Below are 18,566 nucleotides of genomic sequence, written 5' to 3' on the forward strand. Positions count from 1 at the left end.
GCTGCTGGCGCAGGGAGGGGCTTAGGGGCGCACGTGGTCCCCAGAGAGCAAACACAGCCGACCCTTGAAGGGAAAGGAGAGGAAAGTCCCTTCAGAACCCCAGACCTCAGGTTCTCATGAACTTACCTTCTGTGGCCTGGCAGTGTGTGGAGTCACCTGGAGGGCAGCGGCCACACCACGTGGAAGGCTGCAGCCATCCCAGGGTGTGAGAAACACTTTAAGTGTTGGCCTGCCAGAGTTCTTCCCATGGGTGTCCCAATCCACACACTACCCAGGCAGCTCTGTCCCTGTCTCAATAGGGCTGTCCCCATTCCGTAGCTAAACACCTCTATTAATCCTTTGTGCAAAGTGAGCTCAGCTGCTCTGACAGTCTGTCCCTTCTGTCCCCAGTTCATGCAGCAGTTTTACAATGACACCTACCAGGAAAGAAACCAGGAGTCCCTTGATTCCTTCTCCTTGACACTGCTGTGGTCCGTGACGGTGTCCATGTTCCCCTTTGGAGGCTTTATAGGTTCTCTCATGGTTGGACCCTTGGTGAATAAGTTGGGCAGGTAAGTTGGGGTGCGTGTGTGCGTGCGTGCGTGCGTGCGTGTGTGTGTGTGTGTGTGTGTGTGTGTGTGTGTGTGGTGTGTGTGTGTACTTACTGTTGTTAGTATGTGCATGTAAGCGTGCTAGTGCAAGTGCAAACATGTATGTGTGCTTGTGGAAGCTAGCAGTAAATGTTGAGTGTCTTTCCTCCATCCCTTTTCACCTTTTTAAATTGATTTATTATTTGTATTTTAGGTGTGTGAGTGTTCTGTCTGCATGTATGTGTGTGTACTGCCTGTGTGCCTGGTGCCTGAGGAGGCCAAGAGGGGGCACTGGATCCCCTGGAACTGGCGTTAAGGACTGCCGTGAGCCGACATGGGAGTGCTGGGAACGGAACCCAGGTCCTCTGCAAGAACAGCAAGGCTTCTTAACCACTAGGCCATCCTTTCATCATTTTTTTTTTAAGATAGGGTCTCCCTATGTAGGCCTGGTTGGCCTCAAACTCAGACATTCACCTACTTCTACTTCCTGAGTGCTGGGGTGAAAGGCACGCACCCACAGCTGGCCTCACCTTTCTTTAAGACAGCACCTCACCAAACCCTGAGGCTGCTCAGTGTACTTCAGAACTCTGCCAGTCTTCATGCCTGCCTTCCCCACTGCCCACCCCCACCCCTTCTACCTCTGTTACTGTGACTACAGTCACAGACTGCTATGCCTAGCTTTATAAATGTGTTCTGGAGATCAGAATGCAGGCCCCAGGCTTGCACAGCAGGCACTTGACTGGCTGGACCATCTCCCCTGGACCATCATCTCCCCTGGACCATCTCCCTGGACTATCTCCCCTGGACCATCTCCCCTGGACTATCTCCCCTGGACCATCTCCCTGGACCATCTCCCCTGGACCATCTCCCCTGGACCATCTCCCTGGACCATCTCCCTGGACCATCTCCCCTGGACCATCTCCCCAGACCATCTCCCTAGACCATCTCCCTGGACCATCTCCCCTGGACCATCTCCCCTGAACCATCTCCCTGGACCATCTCCCTAGACCATCTCCCTGGACCATCTCCCCAGCCTCTGTTTTTGAAGCAGGGGCTCCTGTAGCCCAGGTTAGCCTCACACTCACTATGAAGTCAAAGGTGATCTTGAACACCTGATTTTCCTGCTTCTACCTCCCAATTGATGGGATTGCAATCATGTACCAGCAGGCCCCATGAGGGTGGGTAGATTTTTATTACCCCAAACTTACAGATATGCATCATCAGCTTTTAAACATGGGCCTGAAACAGAAGTTCTTATCATGAGATGAGGGTAATAACCAGGATGGCAAATTTTACTTTTTTTTTTTTTTTTTTTTTTGGTTTTTCGAGACAGGGTTTCTCTGTGTAGCTTTGCGCCTTTCCTGGGACTCACTTGGTAGCCCAAGCTGGCCTCGAACTCACAGAGATCCGCCTGCCTCTGCCTCCCGAGTGCTGGGATTAAAGGCGTGCGCCACCACCGCCCGGCCCAAATTTTACTTTCTATTGGGGCCATTCAAATGACTAATGTTTGGGAAGCTAGACAAGGGACCTAGGTCCCATGGATGGCTGGGGACGTCCCCAGGAATGAGCATTGTGTGCCAGGGAAGACATGGGGCTCCATATCCTTTGCCTCACTCAAACCAAAGGCTCCTTCCTCGTCAGTGTTTTTTGACACTGGCAGAGTTACCTGTCCGTATGCAGTCATGCATCCTACAATCTCGGGACTCTGTAGGTGAAGGCAAAAGGATCTGGAATTCAGTGCCAGCCTGGTCTACAAAGTGAGACCCAGTCAGGATCTTGAATCGAGACCAGAATCTGGAACCTTCCTCTTCATACTTTTGGAAAGTCTAGGGGCTGGAGAGATGGCTCTGTGGTTAAGGGCACTTGTTGCTCTTGCACAGGAGCCAGGTTTGGTTCCCAGCACCTACATGGCGGCTCCCAACATCCGCAACTGCAGTTGTAGGGGATCTGATATCCTCTTCTGACTTCCACAGGCACTAGGCATGCACGCAGTGCACAGACATCCATTCAAACAAAATATTTATACACATAAAATTAAATATATAAAAAATTTTTTTTCCTTAAGTATACAACCTCTGATTGAGGATCTGAGACCCTGAGATCACGCTGTGAGGTTAGTGTTAAACCCATAGCTTTCTCCGGGAGCCCCAGGAGGAGTCAGATCTGCCAGATACAGGTCAATGCTAGTGAGCACTTGGCCAGGTGGGGTCCAGCCTTGCTCACCAAGCAGTCCACTTGGAACTTAATCAGTAGGCACTTCTTTGTTTACAATATTTGCAGGTTCTAGTAAAAACAGCAACAATGGCTTAACTTAGGGTGTTGTCTATGTTCCAAACACTATCCAAAGCACCTCTAGAGCATTCAAAACTGGGCAGGGTGGCTCACTCCCATGATCCAAGCACTTCAGAGGCAGCAGAGTCTAGAGTTTTAGGCCAGCCTACATGGCATAGTGAGATTGTTTTTAAACACCTTTAATCCCAGCATTCAGGAGGCAGAGACAAGCAGATCTCTGTGAGTTCGAGGCCATCCTGGTCTACAAAGCGAATTCTAGGACAGCCAGAGCTGTTACACAGAGAAACCCTATCTAAAAAACAAACAAATTTTCTTAAATATGTATGCACATACACACATATACACACATGTGCACACACAGACACATGAGTTTTAGTTGGCTTTTGTTTGTTTGCTTATTTTATTTGGTTCTGAGATGGTGGTGGTCGAAGCCAAGGCCTCCTGCATGCTAAAAAAGCAGTCTATCCCTGGGCTGCATCTTCAGCACACAGCTGATGTGTCCATTTTTCTTGAAGCTATGTTGAAACCTCTCTGGACAGGTGGTCCTGTCCTCCTTTGTTTGGTTTTAGTTTGGGGTTTTGTTTTGTTTTTCCTATGTTTTACCTTTTTTTCCCCCAAACAGTATTTTTTTTTCAAATTTATTTTTATGTGTATAGGTGTTTTGTCTGCATGTATGGATGTGTACCACGTGTGAGCCTGTCGCCTGCAGAGATCAGAAGAGGGCGTTAGGTCCCGTGGAACTGGAGTTATGGACAGCTGTGAGCCACCATGCAGGTTTCACGAACTGAACCTGGGTCTCACAAAAGAGCAGCCAGTGCTCTTAGTCACTGAAATCTCTCTCCAGCCCCCTTTTGCTTTGCTTTTTGGAGGCAGGGTTTTAGATGGCAATCCTCCTGCCTCAGCCTCCTACAATGTGGGCCTCAGAGTTTAAGACATGAGCTGGCTCTGTTTACTTCTTTCCAGCAGCCTTGTGTTTCTTGTGTTTTTGCATCAGTTTATATTTTGGCATTTCTTAAGGCTGTTTCCAAACTCTCTTTTTGTTTACACTGGCTTTTTGTTGTTTTAATTCTTATGTTTTCTAACTCTTTTTTCTTCATTTTAGGCACCAATTTTTTTCTTTAATGCATTATACTTTGGTATTATATCTAAAAATGCATTGTGAAGCCACCTAGATTATATACTTTTAGAATGTTCTAGTTTTATATTTTTGTCATTATCATAGTGTACCCTTTTTCTATCGTAAAGGGTTCAAAACCTGTGTCTTGGTTCATTTTTGTTTGTTTGTTTTTTAATTTTTATTCTTCACTTTATTTTATATGTCTGGGTGTTTTGTCTACATGTGTGTCTGATGCCCAAGGAGACCAGAAGAGGGTGTCAGTTCCTCTGAACTGGAGTTACAGATGGTTGTCAGCTGCCATGTGGGTACTGGGAATTGAACCCAGGTCCTCTGCAAGAGCAGAGTGGTCTTAACTGTGGAGCCATCTCTCCAGTCCACATGTTTTGTTTTTGTTTTTGGTTTTTTTTATTGTCATGCTGGAACTGAATCAGGGCCTCAGCACAGGCTAGGCAGCTACTCTCCCACCCAAGCCACATCCCCAAGACTTGTTTGTTTTTGAGACAAAGTCTCCACACTGTGCCACCAGGTCTGGCCTGAATCGCTGGGCTCCAGGGTTCCACACACCCCAGTCTTCGGAGTGTACAACCACAGCCCGCTGACACCACAGCAGACTGACTTTCCTGTGTCTTCGGATGAGTCCATTTCCCTCTGTGCTTTGCTCCACAGCAGGATATGCACTCTGTTAGCTTCAGGTCCCAGTGACGTTCACTGCTGTAACTAGCGGATGGTGCTCTGAGCAGACATTGAGGGTGTTTGTTGACACCCTCATGAATTAGTGATGAGTGAATGATGAAGTGAATGAATGAATCCTTACACTAACCTGACTTTCCCACCCCCTCTACAGAAAAGGGGCCTTGCTATTCAACAACATCTTCTCTATCGTGCCAGCCATCCTAATGGGGTGCAGCAAGACTGCCAGATCATATGAGCTGATCATTGCTTCCAGACTCATGGTTGGAATATGTGCAGGTAAGGAACCCTGTCTGCAGTGCCGTTCAGCACAGGGGAAGCAGAACTGACTCAGGGATCTGGTGTCGTCTGGGGCCTTTGGGAGCCCAGAGCTTGAAGCTGACCCTCCACAGGCACCTGAGTTTTGCCTGGTTCTTCTGGATGAGCAGTGGACAGAACTTCACAGAAATGCTTCCTGCAGAGAAAGCTGTCTTTGGCTTTGTTTTTCCAAGGCTGGGATTGAGCCCAGGACCTTGTGAAAGTTAGATAAGCACTCTATCACTGACCCACAGTTCCTAGCCCAAGAAAGCTGTAAGAATAAACCTCACACCCTGAGTTTAGAAGGGTCCTTCCAGTCTGATCCTTTTTTTTTTTTTTTCCAGTATGTCAGCATTTGCTAGGATAACGGTCAGTGGGAGGGTAGAGGTGTCTGTCAACTTAGTGAGCAGCAGCTTTGTGTGACAGTATGTCTTATGTCACGGGAACAAAAAGATTGCATGAAATTTTGTTTCTGCCATTGTTCATCTGTGCATGTGTGGGAGAACCAAGTTGAAAAATCAATTTCTGTACTTTTTAAACTGTGGTTTGTGGTCTTAAAAAAGTTGTGGAACTTGGGCCGGACAGTGGTGGTGCACGCCTTTAATCCCAGCACTAGGGAGACAGAGGCAGGAGGATCTCTGTGAGTTCAAGGCCAGCCTGGTCTACAGAGCGATGGGACAGCCAGGTTACACACAGAAGCCCTGTTGTGGGGAGGGTGATGTGTAGAACTGGCTTGTAAGCCCCGCCCACTGTCTTCTCAGCCCAGGCTGTCTGGGATATGCTGCCGTAGTTTTAGAAAGGTCTCCCCTAATTGCTTAGAAATGGAGACACTTTTAAAGCCACAGTTGTGGCTTCCCCAAGTCAGCCTTTCCCAGTGCCCAGCCAGGAGTGGCTTTGCCAATTCTCAGGGTCCTTCAGAAGCAAGGTGGGCACTTCCTGACCTCTGCCCTCACATATCTCCTTCTGGATGGTCTCAGAGTGACCTCTCCTTCCTAATGGGGGGTAGGGACGGAGGGATGATCTGGCTGGCTGTAAGCAAATCCTTAGAGCTCATTAATAGGCTGAGAAGTTTGCAAGCTGGTGAGCCAGAGGTGGCTCACACCTTTGAATCCAGCACTCAGGAGGTGGAGACAGATGGATCTCTGTGAGTTTGAGGTCAGCCTGGTCTACAATAGTTAGGTCAGGCCAGCTAAAGTGAAGAACTGCCGGACAGGGTGGTCGGGGAGAAATAGTCACATCAGGAGAAAACTAGCCACAGGCAAACTTCACTCATCACGGAGTTCTTGCTCCCAGTCCCACCCCCAGCCCCTGGCCCCCACCCCACCCTCACCCCCACTCCCACCCCCACCCCCCTAGCCCCCACCCTCATCCCCACCCCCACCCTCACCCCACCCCCACCCTCACCCCTGCCATCATGGCCTCACCTGGCTTGGCTCTGCCTTTGGTTTTCCATGCAGAAGCTTTTTAAGAAATAGAAAGCTCCAGAAGTTGTCAGCTAGTGCAGTCTCTTTCCCATTGATCATGAGCATCTAGGATGGGTTTCTAATAATTATAAAGTAATAAACTCTAATAAATAAATCACAGCTAAAAATCCAGCACGCACGCATGCGCACGCGCAAGCGCGCACATAAACACATAAACACGTAAATGTAATTTTAAAATCTTAACCTAAGCTGGGCCTGGGGGCACACACCTATGATATCAGCTGCTTAATGGGCAAAGGTAAGAGAATTTCAGGTTCAAGTTCTGCTTAGACTGAAGAATGAGATCTCAATAAGCTTGGACATACCATATCTCAAAAATAAAAAAAGGAAAAGGGGGCTGGGAATGTAGCTCAGTGGTAGAACACTTGCCTGACAAGACCAAAGCCCTGAGTTTGTTCACAGCACACACACAAATAAGTTCTAACCTATGGAGATGACGGCTCCTAACCACACTCTAACACTTGCCACGCTGAGGCAGGAGGATTACCAGTTTGAGGCTAGCCTGGACTGTGTATGTGTAGCAAGACCTTGATTGTTTGGTTTTCATTTGTTTGTATTTGCTTTTGAGACAAGGTCTCCTCTGTAGCTCACACTGACCTCAAACTTTTAACAACCCTCCTGCCTCAGGCTCCAAAGTGCTAGCATTATTAGGCACGCACCAGCACACCTGGCTAAAATCTTTGGGGGGATAGGACCCCAACTTTTATGCTTCAAAAGCATACTTTTAGTCAACAATTTGTCTCATTTTTTTGATTTGCAAATTTACTTGGGGGCGTGGCACTCATGTGCCATGGCCCACATGCGGGAGATCAGAGAATGATTTATAGGAGTCCATTTCTTCTTCCATTGTTTGTGATCAAAATCAGTTTTTCTTGCAAACTTGGTGTTTCAGTCTTGGCAGTGATCACCTTTTCTCACTGAGCCATCTCACTGGCCCCGCTCTCAGATTTTTGGTCTTGGGACTTCTTTTCATTCTTAACATAATTGAGTGTTCCATGGGCTCGAAAGATAGGTCAGAGGTTAAAAGCACTTGCTGCTCTTGCAGAGGACCTGGGTTCAGTTCCTCAGCACTCACATGAGACAGCTCACAGCTGGGACCAAGAGGACCCAAGTTCCTCTTCTGGCCTCCCTGGGCACAGCATGCATGTGGTATGGGGACACACATACACACAGTTTTTATGAAAAATAATCAGCTAGAAAACAAAACAAAATGACTGCCAAGTGTGCTGAGCTCAAGACTCAAGACCAGGCTGGTCTACCCAAGACTCTGCCTCAAAAAAAAAAAAAAAAAAAAAAAAAATTCTATGTTTATGTTTTAAGACAAGTTTTGTAAGAAGAGTGACTTATTCCACATCCTTGCAAATCACTTCAATGTCTGTCTTAACAGCAGACAGTTGGATTTTCTCTTTGTCTTCATGAAACAAATGATAAACTATATTTATACAGTAAGTAAGTACAGTCGAGAGAAGTACAAACGGACCACCATCCCTGGGACTGAGAAACACCTGGGTGAACTCCTGGGGGGGGGTTCAGGAAGGGGATGGGTAGCAGATGCAGTACACGTGGCCAGTGGCCTCATGACCAGCACAGCAGGTGACAGGGACAGGTGCTGGATGGCCAGTGGGAGGGAGGAGCCCAGAGGCTATGGGGCGGGGCCTCGGTCGAAAGCCTCTTGTAATCCGCTGCATGCTCACAGGCCTGGATGGATTTTCAAATCTGCCCGTGTCCAGTTAGTTGTAACAGTAGATGGCAAGTGGTTTCTGGAAAACTCCACACTGTGCTCCAGCGAGGTCAAGAAGGAAAAGGGTAAAGAACACCTCGAGACAGTAAGGAAAATAGTTTCAACCTCGGAGATGCCCTGGGAGGGTCCTCAGCTCACACTTGACCCAACGGTGCGGCACCATCCATTTGAACTCAGCTTCTCACTCACACCCGGACAGTCAGGCATGGTGTGGTCAGGCTTCCTGCCCTTGGACCACTGACCCCAATGCCATAGCTCACCCTGAGAATAAGTAATCAGCCCTGCTGTGAGAGAGGAGCAAGGGTGGCTGAGCCTTGCCTTCTGGGGGCTCACGGTTCATGGGTTTGTTATTGATTGACTCCTTGGGGGGAAGGCTGGTCAGGCTTTCCCTGGCCAGCAGGAATGCAGACATTACAGACCCCCCAGCTCCAGCTCCAGGGTCTTCCTCTTCCACTGAGCCATCTCACCAGCCCCCAGCTTCATCTGTTCCTAAAAGAGTCTTATTTTGATATTATGGGAAATTTTACAAGATTAAATAGTGAGGAGCTGGAGAGATGACTGAGGTCAGTCCCTAATACCCATGTTGGTTGGCTCACAACCACCTATAACTCCGGTTCCTGGGGGATCTGACACATCTGACCTTTGAGAACATCTGTGTTCATGTAAACATGCCCATGAAGACACACACATACACACACACACACACACACACACACACACACACACACACACACACACAAAAACCACATTACTAAAAACAATATTTTTTAAAGATTAAATAGTGAAGTTCAGAGTAGCCCCAGCATTACATAAATCCCAGCAATGGAGATTTTCAATGATATATACTGAAATTTGTTTTGTTTTGTTTTTACATTTTTAAGCTTTTCTTGGTTTTATTTTGGCTTGTTTTCAAGACAAGTCTTCTTTGTGTAATAGCTCTGGCTGTCCTGGAATTCTCTCTGTAGACCAGGCTGGCCTTGAACTCACATGCTTCTTTTAGATTTATTTTTACTATATGTGTATATAAGTGTACTGCGTGTATGTCTGTGCACTACATTTGTGCCTGAGAAAGTGGTGAGCTTCCATGTAGGTGCTGGGAATTGAACTCAGATCCTTTGCAACAACAAGTGCTCTTAACCACTCAGTCAACTTGCCGGCCATTTGAAGCTTTTCTAAGTCATGGTGTCCTTTTGTATCCCAGGTTGGCCTGGATCTCACATTAACCTTCCTGACTCAGCCTCCCGGGTGCTGGGATTAAGGTGTGAGCCACTGTGTCATGTGAACTAACAAATGGAACTTGTACTATGTGTGTGGAAAGGTCTCTGTGCAGGGGTTCACTGTGTGATGTGCTGTCACCAGAAAGTAATCTGGTGGACAGGGGTGTTCTTTTTTCTCCCCGAGGTAAAGGAGAGGAGCATGGCTAATCCTCTCCCTGAGACCCGGGCCAGTCAGAAGCAAGGACACAGGGCCTGGCCAGGCTGCGCACCTGGGTGACACCAGTCAAGAAGCAAATACTTCTATTAGGAACGTCTCTGGTGCAATTTCTTTATTGAAGTTTAAGGAGCTGAAAATTAGAAGAGGTGTTTGCAAGGGCCATTCATTCATTCACTGTGTTATGGGAGGCTGTGTGTGAGGTCATTCATTCACTGTGTTATGGGAGGCTGTGTGTGAGGTGGGGCGAACATGTGTATAGAGGCTACAGGTTCACGCCAGATGTTATTCTTCAGGAGCTCTACACATTGTTTTCTGAGACAGGATCTTTCAATGAACCTGGAGCTCATTGACTAGACCAGGCTGGCTTGTCTGCAAGCTCCAGAGATCTGCCTGCCTCCCCAAGTCCCTACACTGGGATTAACAGTATGTACCCACCCCCATACCCAGCTTTATGTGGGACTTGAACTCAGGTCCTCATGGCTGCACAGCAAGTTCATTACCAACTGAGTTATTCCCGTTTGAAGGGAGGGCTGGGCTAGAGAGTGTGCTTGGTAAAGTAGGGTGGGTCCTTGAAGACACAGTCTGTAGCAGGAATCTTAGAAGTTCTTATTAATAAAATCAAACCTAAGCCAGTTATTGGGGTCAATGCTGGAAGGTCAGAGAGACAGAACAAGCCACAGCTATCTCACCTCGCCGAATCCTCAGCTGGTCTTGTTTCCTCAGACTGGAGGCCTCTGAGTCCTCATCCAGAATGGGTCTCCAGCTGAACTGTGCTGCTCAAAACCTAAAAGCTTAACCAGCCAAATGCTTCTAGTTTCTGCTCCTCATGCCTTACATACCTTTCTGCTTTCTACCACCACTCCCTGGAATTAAAAGCTGCTTTCTGGGATTAAAGGCGTGAGTCACCATGCTTGGCTGTATCCTTGAACACATGGATTTCTGCCTCTGGAATGCTAGGATTAAAGGCGTATGCTATCACTGCCTATCCTCATGTTTAATATTGTGGCTGTTCTGTCTCTGACCCCAGATAAGTTTATTAGCGTTCACAATATTTTGGGAAACACAATACCACCACAATAGTCTGTCTCTCCAAGACTCTTTCCTGGTTGTATTCTTTTTTTTTTTTTTTTGGGGGGGGGAGGTTTCAAGACAGGGTTTCTCTGTGTAGCTTTGCGCCTTTCCTGGAACTCACTTGGTAGACCAGGCTGGCCTCGAACTCACAGAGATCCGCCTGCCTCTGCCTCCCAAGTGCTGGGATTAAAGGCGTGCGCCACCACCGCCCGGCTCCTGGTTGTATTCTTATTTCAATTCTCCTTCAGGTCTATCTTCCAATGTGGTCCCTATGTACTTAGGGGAACTGGCCCCTAAAAACCTGCGAGGGGCTCTTGGGGTGGTACCCCAGCTCTTCATCACCATCGGCATCCTTGTGGCCCAGCTGTTTGGCTTTCGGAATGTCTTGGCAAATGAGGAAGGTAAGAACAGAGCCCTGCCGCTGCCCTCTGTCCCCCGAAGCCCCTACTGCCAATACTGGGGACTACAGCCTGCTGAGTTCCCTGTCCTGTCCAGTGAAGACTCTCCTTGCTGCCACGATCTGTCCCTAGCCTACCATGCACACTGTGGGCCCTGAACAAGCACATGGTGACACATTCCTCTTAGGAGATGGCAAGGTGTCTCAACTGAACAGGAAGGGCCTATGTCCCTTGACTACTAAGTGACTGTCCACACACTCGGAAGCACACAATAACTTATAAATGGCATCATTACCTCCTTTTTGTCTTGAGTCTTGAGCTACTTTTTTTGTTTTTGAGACACGGTCTCATGTAACCCAGGCTAGCCTCTAACTCACCTTGTAGTCAAAGATGACCTTGAACTCCTGATCTCCTGTCTCTACCCCACAAGTACTGATTACAGGTGTGTAAAACCACAACTGTTTGATGCAGTGCTGAAGACCAAATCCAGAGCCCTCTGTGTTGTTGGTTGTTTTTGCTCTTTTGAGGGACCTGCCACCCAGCTCCCAAATAAATCACACACGGAGGCTTATTCTTAATCATGAATGTCCAGCCTTAGCTTGGCTTAGTTTCTAGCCAGCTTTTCTTAACTTTAAAGTATCCTGTCTACCTTTTGCCTCTGGGCTTTTCTTTTCCTATTCCTGTATGCTTTTCTTGGTTTCTTACTCCGTGGTTTGCTGGGTAGCTGGGTGGCTGGCCCCTGGAGTCCTCCTCCTTCTCTGGCTACTTCTCCTTTTCCTCCCAGATTTCTCCTTCTATTTATTCTCTCTGCCTGCCAGCCCCGCCTATCCTTTCTCCTGCTTTGCTCTTGGCCGTTCAGCTCTTTATTAAATCATCAGGTGCATTAGACAGGCACAGTAACACAGCTTCACAGAGTTAAACAAATGCAACATAAACAAAAGTAACACACCTTAAAATAATATTCCCTAACACCTCTGCACACGCTAGGCAAATACTCTACCAATGGAGCCCAGCCCTACCCCCCACTCGTCTGGTCCCCTCTCGTCTCTTCTTTCCCTTCCTTTTTGTCTTTCTTTCTGATTCTTGAGCTTCTGTGAAGGAGACCAGTCTCAATGATCACACCAGGCAGGACGTAGCACTTGCTTGCAATGGCCCCAGGTGCCATGTCTTCCCATGTCTTCTGCAGTAGTTCATTTCTTCCCCCAGCAGCCCCAGGAGATCATGTACTTTACACCCATTTTACAGATAAGTCCATAACTGAGACTCAACAGATTGGAAATTTATCCAAGGTCCTGTTAAGATTCGGACCCTGCAGCCGGGGCCTGGCTCTGTGTTGCACTGCCACACCCCCCTGTCTTTCCATAAGTCCTACATGTATGTGTCCAGGACACCTCTGTCAAGGTGCCGCATTCTCCCTAGGAGCTGAGACCCAAAATGAATGGACTAGGGTTGAGTCTCAGGGAACCACAGCCGGCAGGACTCAAAGCCAGGAGCCAAGCTCTGCGCTGCACTGCACCGAGCAGGAGGGCAGGGACAGTCCTCTCCAAGGAGAGAACATTCTGTCTGTCCATCCTGTGAGGATTTGACGGGCATCCACACTGCGGCTGGTTTTGTTTCCCAGCGCTGCCCTGACCACTCCAGTTTAGCTGTCCTTGTGTCCCGACACAAGCCTCTCTGGCCATGTACCTGGGGTGGGATCACAGTGTTGGTCTCAGTCCACTCCAGTCACCTGGTCCCTGGAGGGCAATGCAGATCTGTATGATAACACATGGAGGCTTCCCACTGGCATCACGTTCGTGCCCTGGAATCATCATCAGGTGCTCTTGTTTGCCCACCTCATAGTGTGGAGTGGTCATGCCTTAACCACTGTGTAAAGAGCCATCACACAACCACTGAAAAAGTCGAGCGTTGTCCTCACAGAGCCGCGTCCTGCCGCAGGGGAACGGTGCTGCGTGCCGGTCACATGCAGGGGGTAGAGGAAAGGGGCCCAGGTCCCTAGGCTTCCGTGACAGTCGACCCTTGCTTACAGGCTGGCCCATCCTCCTGGGGCTGACTGGAGTCCCCGCAGCCTTACAGGTCCTCTCCCTGCCCTTCTTCCCTGAGAGCCCCCGCTACCTGCTGATTCAGAAGAAAGACGTGTCAGCCACCGAGAAAGGTGAGCTTTATGTGGTCTCCTCTTCACCCTGGATCCCCAGGCTCTTCAGCTCTGAGTTCATGCCCTCTGCTCGTCTCTCCCTCAGCCCTGCAGAGGCTTCGAGGTTGGAAGGATGTGACCCTAGAAATAGAGGAGATCCGGAGGGAGGATGAGGCTGAGAAGGCCGCCGGCTTTATCTCTGTGTGGAAGTTGTTCAAGATGCAGTCTCTGCGCTGGCAACTCATCTCCATCATCGTCCTCATGGCTGGCCAGCAGCTGTCAGGAGTGAACGCGGTACGGGCAGCCCGTGGGCTCAGGGGCAGCAGGCAGTGTGTGGCCAGGTGCTAACAATGACTCTTGCATTTAGCTCTGAGGAGTTGGGGTGCAGTGGGCCACTGGCCACCCTACCTTTGAGGCCCTCTGCCAAACCCATGGTTGCCTTCCAGATCTACTACTACGCTGACAAGATCTACCTCAGCGCAGGGGTGAAGAGCAATGACGTCCAGTATGTGACTGCTGGGACAGGGGCAGTCAATGTGTTCATGACCATTGTCACCGTGAGTGTCTATGAGGCTGTGGTCCTGTCAGCCACCAGGGGTGGAGTGAAGAAGGCCCTAACCTTGGAGGGATCTGGGGCCTGAAGTGTGCAATGTGCCCCTTGGGCCCTGATCCCCCAGCCTCAAAGCTCTGCTGTGAGGACATACCTGACTCCAGTGGGGAGCAGCCATGGACCCCTAAAAGCAGAGGCCCAGACCTTGCTCCAGATGTTCCCACTGTGTGCAGTGACTCTGCTCTGACCTCTTCTATCTGGGGCTGCTGAGCGTGGCAGAAATGGAGGGAATCTCTGCACAGGGTAGCTCAGTGGCCCTACAAGGAGCTCATGACTCATTGCTTAGGTAGTCCCTGAGTGAGACTTGTCCCCCTGTTCAGAGGAGCCAGCCAGGCCTCCATGTGGGCCCGAAGCTTACAGTCACAGGACTCAGGACCTTAATTTGGGCTCTCATTTAAGAGTGAACATCTGGGGCCCTAGTGATTCAGCTGGACCTCTCCACTGGCCACCCAAAGACACATGTTCTGTGCATGCATGTGCAATTATGTACACATGGTGGCTGGGCACACACTCCTCCTGACACCTCAAAAGTTGGTTGAGGGATAGCGAGGGTGTTCCCATGATGGCAGCCCCAGGCAGGGGTGCTCTGTCCCACAGAAACATGGGGCACTGGCTCTAGAACCTCACCTCCTCCCTCTCACACCAGGTATTTGTGGTAGAGCTTTGGGGACGGCGGCTTCTACTCCTCCTTGGCTTCGCCACCTGCCTCACTGCCTGCATCGTGCTGACGGTCGCTCTGGCGCTGCAGGTAAAGGATGCTGTGACAATTACCCATTTAAAGAAGGCTCAGAGAAGGCACCAAAATGCACTGGTGTCACATGGGGGAGGAGACTTCCTTTTGGGGTACTTTAAACCATGTGTGAACCCAAATTTGAATTCTCCACTTCTCTCCCTCTTTCTTCCACTGGTCTGCAGTTTGTGACCTGTGGCCTGTGTGTGTCTGATATCTGTGTCCCTAACAGAGGGCTTTGATCTATATTTATTGAACAGCACAGTAAACACTGTGAGATTGGAAAGTAATGAGGGATACTTTTCTTCCTTTTGTTTTCTTCTTTTTTCTTTCTTCCTTCCTTCCTTCCTTTCTTTTTTTTTTTTTTTCAGACAGGGTCTCTACATAGTCCTGGCTGTCCTAGAACTCACTATGTAGACCAGGCTGGCCCTGAACTCCCAAGTACTGGGATTAAAAGTATACACCACCATCGCTTGGCTATTTTACAGAATTTTATAACAGAGTTTTATAAGGGAAGACATTATTTACTGACCCCCAAATGGCCCAGAATAGCATTCAAAGTCACACACAGATATTATCAACCTATATGCACATTTACTTCCAACACATGTGAGATATTTGTTGTTGAAGTTTGCTTTTAACCTGTTGGCTGCTTTCAGCTAATGATTACCACAACACACACACACACACACACACACGCACACGCACACACACACACAGTCACACACGTGCACATGTGCACATGCACTCACACATGTGCACAGAAGCATGGAAAGACAGGGCAGAGAAGAGTACATAACTAAAGATTAAAGCTATGCATTTAGCTTAGGTTGTAAGAGTTAATTGCATAGGAAATCAAGATACTGTCAGGTTGGTTATATTGTTGTGTTGATGGGAGAATAAACTTACACAGCTGGAACACAGAGCAGGAGAGCAGGTTAAGTACACAGTCGTCAGTGATCTCAAGGCCTGTTACTAACTTAGCTGCAGGGTCCAGCAAAAGTTCAGCCCCTTGGAAGGCTAGAGGCATTTTCAGAAAAAGCCTGTCACAGCAGGTACCAGCTGTGCTGGTTGGTGGTCCTGCTCAGGAACAACACCATATTGCTCCCAACCTATGTTTTTACCACAGTAAAGGGACTAGGCACCAAAATTCGTGTGTTTTAGCAAAGTATAGTCTTTGTCAGGTGTCTAGGGACCATGTGCCCCTCCCTCAGCAAATCCAGCCCCCTCTCAGCTGACTTCTAAGATCTCATCACGTGGTCTAGCCGAGTCACTGCTGGCTCCTTCCAGACCCAGCAGGTCTGGCTTTGCCAGGTGCTGACTACTCGTTTTCCCACCCACAGGACACCATCTCCTGGATGCCTTATGTCAGCATCGTCTGCGTCATCGTCTATGTCATAGGACACGCCCTGGGACCCAGTGTGTATCTCTAGGCTGGTTTCGTAGGTTCAATGCCCCACATCCTGGTCCTCTAGGAGCTTCTCTGAGAATCCCCAAGGAGGGTGGATGCCTCCCAAGTGACTTCTGCCTTGCTCCTTTTAGCGCAGGATAGAAGGGGCCAGCTTGGTCGCTTGGGATTTGGGCGATGCTGGGGTCTCTGGGTTGTAAGCGCTGTCATGTCAGATCAGCAGAATGAGCTCCACAGGCAGCCTCTGCCATGCGTCACACCCAACATCCTTATGCCTGCATTTGCTTCCTCACTCAGCCACTCCCCAAAGCCCTGTGTCTTAGAGATACTCACTGCCCCCATGGCCAGGTGACCAGGGTGCCAAAACACCCACGGGCTCAAGGACCCTTTGTGAGTCACTCTGCCTTCAGGAAGGTGTCTCCCCCTAATCTATCGTCCCTGCTTCCTCTCCTCACCCTTCCCTCTCACATCTCTCCATCATCCCTCTGTGTTCCCTCTTCAGGTCCCATCCCTGCCCTGCTCATCACTGAGATCTTCCTGCAGTCCTCCAGACCAGCCGCCTTCATGATCGGGGGTAGTGTCCACTGGCTCTCCAACTTCACCGTGGGGCTCATCTTCCCATTCATTCAAGTGAGTGGGACCCAAGTCCCCAGCCCACCAAGCCAGAACCTTCTGGCACATCCTCCCTCACTGGTCCCTCTTCCCACAGGTGGGCCTCGGCGCCTACAGCTTCATCATCTTCGCAATCATATGTCTCCTCACCACCATCTACATCTTCCTGGTCATCCCAGAGACCAAGGGCAGGTCATTCATTGAGATCAACCAGATCTTTGCCAAGAAGAACAAGGTGTCAGATGTGTATCCAGAGAAGGAGGAACTCAAAGACCTTCCACCCGCTGTCTCTCCATAGTGCCAAAGCCAAGGCACGAGCCAGTGTAGCTGGTCTGCATGGACCTTTTCTCTGGACTTTGGTTCTGTCTTCTTATTGTCTGTGACACTGAAAATGAGACGAGCCTGGCAGAGAATGCCAACCCCATCACCAGCCCCCATCCAGTGAGGACACCTGACCTCCTTTCGTGCTTTTCTGCTGTCTCTAAGCATAGAGGCCAGTCACAGGCTCTCAGCCACATGCGACACTGTTCCTCACCTTTGCTAAGGTGACTGTGGTGTGGATAACGTAACACAGCTTTTCTAACAAAAACAGTTCCTGCAGGACCAGACAGGAGGACCACATTACACCAGCCAAGCTGACCCTTCGGTGGCTCCCATGTGCCTAGGGAGTCACTGAATCACAGTGACCCAAGGAAGTCACTGGCGTTTGCTCAGGATTGAAGTCATCCTTATCCTGACCCAGCAGTGTCATGAAGCTGGGGAACAGACCATGGGGAGATATTAACTGAGCATGAACTATTAACTGTAAATGATAATATTTACTGTAAATGATAATATTAGTGGAACACCTCTGTATAACCAATAAAAGAGATCTGACACTTTTCACCTCGTAGATGCAACAGTCTTATTAAATAAGAAACACAGAGCCAAATGCAGAGTTAAAAGCCCAAGAGGTCAGAGCAGTAGCTAAGAGCTGAGACTAAAAAAACCATTCTTACCCTTCGATGCCCCTGTCATCCTTCCCCTCAGAAAGAGACCTACTTCCTGTGTATCTGTCTTTTTATTGACTTTCTGTTCTGCCTTCTCATTGGTTGTAAATCCAACCACATGACCTTCTCGTCACTGCCTGTCTATTCAGATCTCCAGGTCTCTATGGTTGGTATTGAAATTAAAGGCCTGTGTCTCCATGCTGGCTGTATCCTTGAACACACAGAGATCTGCCTGTCATGTGATCAGGATTAAAGGTGTGCCCCACCACTGCCTGGCTTTCTGCTATGGCTTGCTACTAGCTCTGACCCCCAGGCAACTTTATTTATTAACATACAAATAAAATCACATTTCAGTACAAATAAAATATCACCACATCACCTGGACAACCCAGTTCTCTGTGAGCAGAAGATGGGTGACCCCACTGCTGAGGATGACTGGTCTCCCGAGGGCAGGATTGGGCATGATTACAGAAGTGTAGAGAAAGCCTAGAGGTGTGAGGAAGGAAGTGCTAAATGGCAGGCTATGGGATATGCTGTCTTCTCCTAAGCAGGGCAGTAGTCAGGGTGATGTGGACAGCTATGGGAGTCAGGGGCAGTTGTTACAGACACAAAATAGAGACTCTTCTGGTATCTAGTCATGCAATCAGCAAGAATAGTCTGACACGCAGGAGGTGCATGCTGTGATCGAGCCATCCTTGACGTACTACAACACGTGAGCAACACAGAACCATTGAAAGATGGACTCCTCGAATGCCTGGAAGGGTGATGTCAAAACTGGGAGGTGAGGACTGTGGTACTGCTGTGGATTCTGCTCACAGGAACAGTAGTACCTGGAGCCAGGGGATCCCTGAATCTACTCTCCGGTCCAAACCTTGCTTCTGCCATTTATTAACCATGAAGAATGCTAAATTAGTTAGCTTCTCTGTACTTCACGTCAAAGTGGAACAAACAGGACACGTCCCATGTGGCTGCCGCAGGAATTAAATGACT

General features: G+C 48.9%; 1 protein-coding gene across 4 annotated transcripts in view; it reads left to right on the top strand.

Moving 5' to 3' along the window:
* Positions 1 to 17,475, top strand: part of Slc2a5 (solute carrier family 2 member 5) — a 34,724-nt gene extending 17,249 nt beyond the window's left edge. For all 4 annotated transcript variants that reach the window (XM_037203197.1, XM_037203198.1, XM_028858464.2 and 1 more), the window contains 10 exons: positions 391 to 551; positions 4,823 to 4,947; positions 10,944 to 11,096; positions 13,123 to 13,248; positions 13,334 to 13,521; positions 13,674 to 13,784; positions 14,484 to 14,585; positions 15,911 to 15,986; positions 16,478 to 16,605; positions 16,685 to 17,475. In XM_037203197.1, coding sequence (XP_037059092.1) covers positions 391 to 551; positions 4,823 to 4,947; positions 10,944 to 11,096; positions 13,123 to 13,248; positions 13,334 to 13,521; positions 13,674 to 13,784; positions 14,484 to 14,585; positions 15,911 to 15,986; positions 16,478 to 16,605; positions 16,685 to 16,885 — 1,371 coding nt within the window. In that variant the 3' untranslated portion in view covers positions 16,886 to 17,475. The remainder of the gene's footprint in view (positions 1 to 390; positions 552 to 4,822; positions 4,948 to 10,943; positions 11,097 to 13,122; positions 13,249 to 13,333; positions 13,522 to 13,673; positions 13,785 to 14,483; positions 14,586 to 15,910; positions 15,987 to 16,477; positions 16,606 to 16,684) is intronic.
* The last annotated feature ends 1,091 nt before the right edge of the window (positions 17,476 to 18,566 follow it).

The sequence above is a fragment of the Peromyscus leucopus genome, chromosome 2 (assembly GCF_004664715.2).
Source record: "Peromyscus leucopus breed LL Stock chromosome 2, UCI_PerLeu_2.1, whole genome shotgun sequence".
NCBI lineage: Eukaryota > Metazoa > Chordata > Mammalia > Rodentia > Cricetidae > Peromyscus > Peromyscus leucopus.